Genomic DNA, 8017 nt, shown 5'->3' on the forward strand with positions numbered 1-8017 from the left:
AAGCTTTACTACCATGGCCAACTATCTTTCCTCTCCTTCCTGGCTGCCACATTCTCCCCTCCCTTAACATCCAGCCTGACAGAGAATTCTGATTAACCTGAAAGCTTACTTGCTACATGGCAATGTTTTTGTTGGCCCCTGTTTTCCTACTGTTTCCCAAGCACTTCTAGGTTAAACGCTAATCAGAGAAGCCCTCTACCATGCACTCTATTAAGTCTCTTAAGTAGCAAGGCTGGAAGGCTCCCAGCAGCTGTGGGAATCTAGGAATGTGCTAGATAGACTGAACTCTAAGGCAGTTTTTCCCCTGGCAAAACTACATATGAAGCTATCACAGAAACACGTTTTCCTCATAATACTAAGCAAGTAGGATCTGCATAGGAGAATCAGCAGGTGGAAGAGGGGTATTTAACATTCTCCCCACTTGTCCATTCTCGCAGATGCTCTCATTTAAAACCTATTTCCCCTTGTCAGCTTCTGAGTTTGGAAATAAAGCAGCTGCCTATCCATAGCTAGGATTGTGGCCACATTTGCATTGTGCTAAACCACAGAATGAGCCACAGTGAGCCTTTGGCTCACACACTTCATTTCCTCCTCCTACATGACAGGGAAGAGGAGTTTGGAAGCTTTTGCTTTTGGTTAACCACAGTTTGTTGTGTCATCTGAAACAACAAACCATGGTAAGCGTTAACTGGCTAGTTTCAAATAAGCCAACTTCAGATTTTGGGTTCTAAAGATGACTCGTTGAAACTAACCATCTTTAATGTTAACCACAGTTCTGAGTCCAGACAACAGGGAAAGCTGGTTAGGTAAACACAGAAGTGAACACTTCTGAACTCCTGTGGGAAAAGGAGAATGTAGGGGAGAGTGTGCAAGCTGGAGGCTTGCTGTGGCATGTTCCCACTTGTGCATGGCACTCTAAAGAGTCATGGTTTAGCATGATTTGTGAACATGGCCAGTGTTTGGTTTGGTGTGCCACTAGTTGTCCAGGTCTGTTCAACACTCTAATTTGGCCAAATTAAACTTGGTGCAGCAGTGAAGTGTTTGGGGCCATTTGCTTCTATACTTTTTCCTCAAGGTTAGTTTGATGCCAATCCCACCAGTCCCAAAGTGAACAGGGCTACTTTCCAACAGGTTTCTTCCATCTTTTTACTTAGTAACTTAAAAATATGACATTACAGAAAAACTAATAGAAATGTCAGAAGCCAAAATATATTTGGAGACCAACAGGAGCAGAGGGAAATCAAAATCTATGTACTTTTAGAGAAAGCTACTTAAAAAAAAATCTCTAAAAGTTGCTAACTTTTTTCTACATTTGAACTGGCCCTTTATACTTCCTTGAAGAATTGTGCAGATTTAATACAAGAAATCAAGACTTCTGTAAACGGAGAGCTTTATCACTGTATGGGTATATCTGCATAGGCTTTTCCCCCTCTTGATTTTGATGTCCCTGGTCGCTGCAGTCATGCAAGGATCCTCTTTTAGATTAATGGAAATACTCGGGTGCCCACAATCCAAATTTCACGCTGGAGCTATAACCACAGGGCTTATCCACATGGGAGCATTTCTTCGTAGCAAATACACTGCTTTTACTGTTGTAATAGATTTGCAAGGTCCACACTTTGTGCTCAATGGTAGCTTCAAATCCGTTGTTTTCCATTCACGCAAGTAGGCATTCCTCTGGGAAGGATTAGTGTAGCTGTTTCTTCATGGCCCCACCCTCTAATTTTACATCTTTACTCCCTCCAGTTGCTCAGTTACTGGGCATGTGCAAGTATTTTTGACCTGCACAGTATTTCCACTCCCTCCTTCCCCGACGGCTTCCTGAAGTTTGGTGGTTGAAAAGAAGTGGGGTCATCTGCCCCTCCTTTCTTTACAGCCTCTTGCTTTTTCTTAGTTAATTTTTCCCTGCTGGAAAAATATTGATATTTTATCAAATATTGATATTGATATTTTGAGAAAATATCAATATTGATGTTTGAGGCAACTTTTTTTTTTTTAAACCCACTTTAGATTTTTTTAGAAAAAAGTTGGAAACCAGGTGCAAAGAGATGTTACTTCAAAATTCTCTCAGTAAAGACAGAGAATATGAGAAAGAATGATAAAATCCAATTCCAGTTCCCATCGCTAGTTACAAGGAATGAAGGAAGTTTACTTGGGGAGAAAGGGAGGAAAGAAGGGAGGGCTGCAGCAAACTGTGAAGAGGACAGAGCATTCAGAAGTTGCTAGATAAACCTCCGGAAACAAAATGGAATTCATGGGAGAGTTAGTGGGCAGAGAAAGGGGACTAGCTGAAAGTGATGATTGACCCACCCACTAAAAACCATCAAAGCAAATAGTCTTCAAAGATGTGTGGTGCGGAGTGGATCCGTGTTGTTCTAAACTTTTCATATTATCAATGGATTGGGTTAGCATGGATTTACAGGGGGAAAACTGCGTGATAGCTTCTGTTTGCCAGTAACGTCTTGTGAACCATGCGAATTAAAAGGAGATGAGATAACACCAAACACACACTAAACCACCGTGTAGATGAGCCCACAGTCTATAACACAGTGTTGATTTATATACTGAACAATCAAGTGATTGTGAAGCTACATAGAAAAATTGATAGAGTACAATTCTCTAACAGACCTATGCATAATTATTAGGGGCTGAGGCAAATTCCCCAACACCACCCTATTCATAGCCTTTAAATTTGGGGACGGGAAAGGTTTTGATTCTATCATGGGGTGGGAGCATTTGCCCCATTGACCAGTGACATCTATTACATTCCCCACTGGGTGCCATATTCCCCTTGTCCTTGATTCACAAGATGCCAGATTGAGGGCAGAAAACATTACTTTCACCTTAGTTTGATTTCAGATATAATCTCAGGCGGTGAACACATTAGTTGCCAGAGCAAAGCGTTTCCATTAGCCACACCTGGAGGGGGAATGGGTTGATCTGCCACTCGGATGCAAAATCTCTTTGGAGGTGAATGTTTTTTTTAACAAATGCACTTAAGTTGCTCTCACCAAGTTTTACAGTAAAAAGGGGCAGGGCTTGACTAGCATCTTGTGCCCCCATTTTCAGATGAGAAGTGGAGATGCAAGGGAACCAGCCGAACAGTGAGTGTGTTCCTGCCCGCATAATCACATGGCATGAAGCCAAATCAGAATGAGGGCAACTCAAACAAGGGCAATAACAGCTGCTGCAGAATCATGCACCGCATCAGCATTTTTTTAAAAAAAGATTGTGTGTTGTGAAACGTTTTTATTTTCCCCAAGGGATTTTTTCAAGCCTAAAAAAGTTAACTTTAACACTACTTCCCATTCTAAACAGCGTTATTCACGAAAATGTCCTGGCCCTCAACAATGAGAGGAACAGAATCCAGAGACGTGCAGCATCATGCTTTCCAGGTTCAATTCTACCTCCATAGAACAGCATCTTTGCAACCAATTGCTAACTTCTCTCCTTTCTCAACTACTTTTTTTGTACTCTACTGTCCAAAGTCAGAGGAAGGCAATGGTAAAACCCCCTCTGAATACCGCTTACCATGAAAACCCTATTCACAGGGTCGCCATAAGTCGGACTCGACTTGAAGGCAGTACACACACACACACACTGTCCAAAGACACAACTGCACTGCTGCGTCTCATCCTCTCCTTCTGAATATCTGCACCACCATTAAGGCCAGAACCAAATGGTTAGTAAGCAAAGACAGTTCTGGGAACTTGGTGGTTGCTGTTGAGGTGCAAAGCAGCAGGAAAGGTCACAGTTTATAAGGGAGAAATGATGAGGACTGTTTAATCTGCTCTGGGCTCCTGCTGGGAGGAAGGGCAGGATATAAATCAAATAATAAACAAAACAAATAAATAAAACAAAATAAAATCCCTGCCTGAAACATTTCTCAGCTGCTTTCCCTGTAGCCACAGATTCCCATATCCACATTTGCTGCATTGCATGGAACAGCAATGAAGAAAAGTTTAACACACTACTGCTTCTTTCCAGAGCTTGGAAAAGTTACTTTTTTGAACTACAACTCCCATCAGCCCCAGCCACCATGGCCACTGGATTGGGCTGATGGGAGTTGTAGTTCAAAAAAGTAACTTTTCCAAGCTCTGCTTCTTTCTCCTTTCAGATCAGGGTTGGCCCAACATTTTGCTGCCTGAGGTGATGGCCAAGATGGTCCCCGACCCCCTTCCATGTAATCAACCGGACTAGCAGCTGAAACTTACTTCAGTGCTGGTGCTACTGTACCTGAGGGCAGCAAGCTAGTTTAGGACAGTGTTCTTCAACTTTGGGTCCACAGATGTTGTTGTACTACAACCCCCTTGATCCCTTGACCAGTGGCTAGTGGGAATTGTAGTCCAAGAACATCTGGGGACCCAACATTGAAGAACAGTGGCTTAGGAGATACAGGGACACTTTGTCTTCCAACACCTCACTACTGCTCCTTGCAGCCCTCTCCCCCACCCCAGCATCCTATACCTGGGGCAGTGGCCTCAAACTGCCTAATAGTAGGACTGGCCCTCACTGTTTTGCAACTGTTAGGTAGCAATCAGTGCCCATGCTTGTGTCTGCCAACTAATGTCTTATTATGGCCTAAGTAATCACAATCATCCTTCTCCTTCTGTGGCATAATTGACCTGGTTCTGAAACCACTAGGATCCACACAAACCATAGCTAATAATTAGCCAGGTGGCCCAATAGTCTACAAATGGTGAAGCATTCCCCATGATAGACCCTATCTGCCATGGTTTTTGCTTTGCTTTATTCAAATGAGCATCTGTTACATTCTGAGCATATCAGTTTGAAGGACGCCTTGCACATTCAAGGTGATGAAAGCACAGGAAATAATGCAGAATGTGATGTTGACAGTTAAGAGCAGAGCCTGGAAAAGTTACTTTTTTGAAACTACAACTCCCATCAGCCCCTGCCAGCATGGCCACTGGAGTGGACTGATGGGAGTTGTAGTCCAAAAAACTTTTCCAAGCTCTGGTTAAGAGTGTCTGTTGGAGGAAGAAAAGAGAGAGAGAGGGCAGATTAACTCTTGGGAGAAGAAAAATCTGAGGGAAGCCTTTGAGGGAGGGAAACTCCAAAAGCAACTCTAAATAGGAAACCACTCTGCATGGTGTAATTCCTGGTCCCCAGATAGGGGTGTTGCTAGGTTCTTAAAGGGCTTGAGGGCACAGGCCCATGATACATATGTGCATAAAATTTGCATATGTTTCTGGGAAATTAAGATGGTGGGTGGCTGGGATTTTAACAGCCCTGGACTTTGCCTAATAATGCCCTTTTCTCCAGGTATGCCAAACAGAAGGCTGGACAGAGCGGGAAACAGCAAGCAGAGACTGTGAGTGGCAGCATAGGCTGCTGGCTTTGATGGGTGTCAGGACCTGGGAATGTAGAGATGGAGGCCCTCCAGATTCTAGCACCTTAACAAGAATTACATGCCTCTCCCTTCTGCTGATCAACGGGAACCACTGATCCCTTTCAACTGCTAAAAATATGACCAGCTGGCCCCTCAGAGAGCTTTGAAATGGCAAAGAGAGGTAGATTCATGTAGAAATCTAAGCAGCTACCTGGATAGCTTTAGCAATTCTGAGCTGTAATCCTTCCTCCTTCCCTCCCTCTTTTTGTTCTTTGTAGCATACATACTCTGGGCTGGGACACTTCTGGATGCTATCTGACAAACCACTTTTGTTTTTCATAGTCCATATGATTGTATCTTTTCCACCCTGACATAACCCTCATCTATTGGTTCTGTAGCCATACAGATCTCTAACACAGACTGGAATTCTGATAAGCATCCACTGAAATAGTGGGGGAAAGACAGATAATTTCATGAAGAAGAAGTCTACAAATGGCTACTAGGTATGGTGGATTTCTGTAGCCTCCAAGTTTCAGAGCATCAATTGATTGAGCACCAATTGCTGGAGAGCAACAACAGGAGGGAGCCATTGCCTTCATGCCTTTCTGGTGGGCTCCTCAGAAGCATCTGGCTGGCCACAGCGGGAAACAGGATGTTGAACTCAATCAGGTGTGGGGAACATTTGGCCCTCCAGATGTTGCTGAACTATTGGCCATGCAAGCTGGGGCTGATGGGAGTTGTAGTTCAGCAACATCTGGAGGTTCCCCACCCTTGGACTTTAAAAGGCTATCACACAGAGGAGGACCACAATTGCTTCTCAATCATCCCAGAGTGCAGGACATGGAATAATCAGCTTAAGTTATAGGAAGCCAGATTTTGTCTGAACTTCCTAACTTTTAGAGTAGTATGACAATAGAACCAATTACCTTAGGACAATATGACAACACTGGAGGCATTCAAGAGGCAGCTGGACAGCTACTTGTTGGATACGCCTTAAGTTGGATTCCTGCACTGAGCAGGAGGTTGGACTCAATGGCCTTATAAGCCCCTTCCAATTCTACTACTCTATGATTCTATGATTAGATGGTCTGATCTAGCAGGGCTCTTCTTATGCACTTAGGTTCATTTACAGGAGCCTTCTAAAACCCAATAGGCATATACTTTTGTGAACATCATTGGTTATCACACAACCACCTCCATTTATAATACCAAGTTGCATATAGTTAAGGCACACACTGGCTACTACACTGGGGTGGTTGTGAAATGGACTGTTTAACTGCCCTGATAGAGCATAATGAGACTGTTAAGAGTGGGTTAAGTAAAGTTATATGAAAAGTCTTCAATATGCACCATTAATTTTCCATGCAAAGCATTATGGCAAAGTTTAAGACTACACACCCACACCCACATACACACACACACTACTTTAGAGGAAATCAGGCAGCCAAATTCCACAACCACTTTGAGGCTTATGTTCAATATGTGGTGGTGGTGACCATCTTTCGTTAGTCTAAACTATGCATCAAGGTGATGAAGTGACTGAGGAAATGTTCCATCAACCACCACACACCCGGATCCAATAGTCTTTGGGAAGCATTTGAAGTGATGAGCTAAATCTGTTTCTAGGCAATATGATGGAGCACTCAGCCTCTCTCTTCCTCAGACCTACATACATTTCATCTCTGTTCATTATGATTTAAAAAGTCACCATGGATAGAAAGCAAATATCTAATTAGGATGAATTGGCCTGAAAAGCGCTGGACTTAGAACACTATGGCATGTTTTTCCCCTCCTGGCTGAGATGGACTGACTGCAAATAAAAGCCATTCCTCTTCCCAGCATCCTTTGCCACTCCTCCCTTGTGTTTATCTGCCTCCTCACTAGATGTGCTGACTTCTAGAATGTCTTAAGCTACGCATCAAGCTGTGTCCAAATTTTGCAAACCTATCGGCAACCCCATCAAATTATCTGATATATTTCTTCCCTAACCCTAAAAAAAAGAAGAGAAAATTCATATTCGCAAAGGCCATAAAATTGTCCCCTTTGCCCCCTTTCAAATGCAGCTGGAGTCATAAGGAGACTCCAGCCACCCAAACCTGTGGCTTTTTAAATAGGCTGGGTCCTGCTGACTCACTTTCTGTGTCATATAGTAAGGGTCAAAGTCCTCCAGTGGCACAGCAACCAGGCCTTTTGGGATATCCCCATAGATGAACGGCAAATTCTTCCCTGCCTCCAGGTCACTGTTTGGTTTTGGTTTGTTCTCTTCGTCATCATCTCTGTGACTGCTGTCTTGTTTAGGGTGCTTCTTCTTTTCTTCTGCAATGCGCTTCTCGATGTTAGCCAGAGATTCTGGAGTGAAAGGTCGAAAACTATCAGGGCCTGGTGCAAGCAGCCGCCCTGCCATTTTTTCATCCTGCAGAAACTTCTTTAGTAATGTTGCGCCCGGGATAGGTCAGCTCTGTATGGGAGAGAACATGACAAAAGTCACAAGTCGAATCATAAACATAGTGGTGGTTGGATAAATAATTTCGGAGGGAAGAAGGAGTGAGCCCAGTTCAGCAACATCCCCAGTGAGATACTACCAACTCTTGCGTTGGCTCTACCACCCACCATTTCCATCTTCTTCAAGGGGATTGTTAAACTATTTTAGGAACATTTTCTGTGTCT

General features: G+C 43.4%; 1 protein-coding gene across 7 annotated transcripts in view; it reads right to left on the minus strand.

Moving 5' to 3' along the window:
- Positions 1 to 7754, minus strand: part of SCN8A (sodium voltage-gated channel alpha subunit 8) — a 98719-nt gene extending 90965 nt beyond the window's left edge. For all 7 annotated transcript variants that reach the window (XM_061621753.1, XM_061621754.1, XM_061621757.1 and 4 more), the window contains exon 1: positions 7485 to 7754. In XM_061621753.1, coding sequence (XP_061477737.1) covers positions 7485 to 7754 — 270 coding nt within the window. The remainder of the gene's footprint in view (positions 1 to 7484) is intronic.
- Positions 7755 to 8017: the final 263 nt, after the last annotated feature.

Source organism: Rhineura floridana, chromosome 3, assembly GCF_030035675.1.
Source record: "Rhineura floridana isolate rRhiFlo1 chromosome 3, rRhiFlo1.hap2, whole genome shotgun sequence".
Taxonomy (NCBI): domain Eukaryota; kingdom Metazoa; phylum Chordata; class Lepidosauria; order Squamata; family Rhineuridae; genus Rhineura; species Rhineura floridana.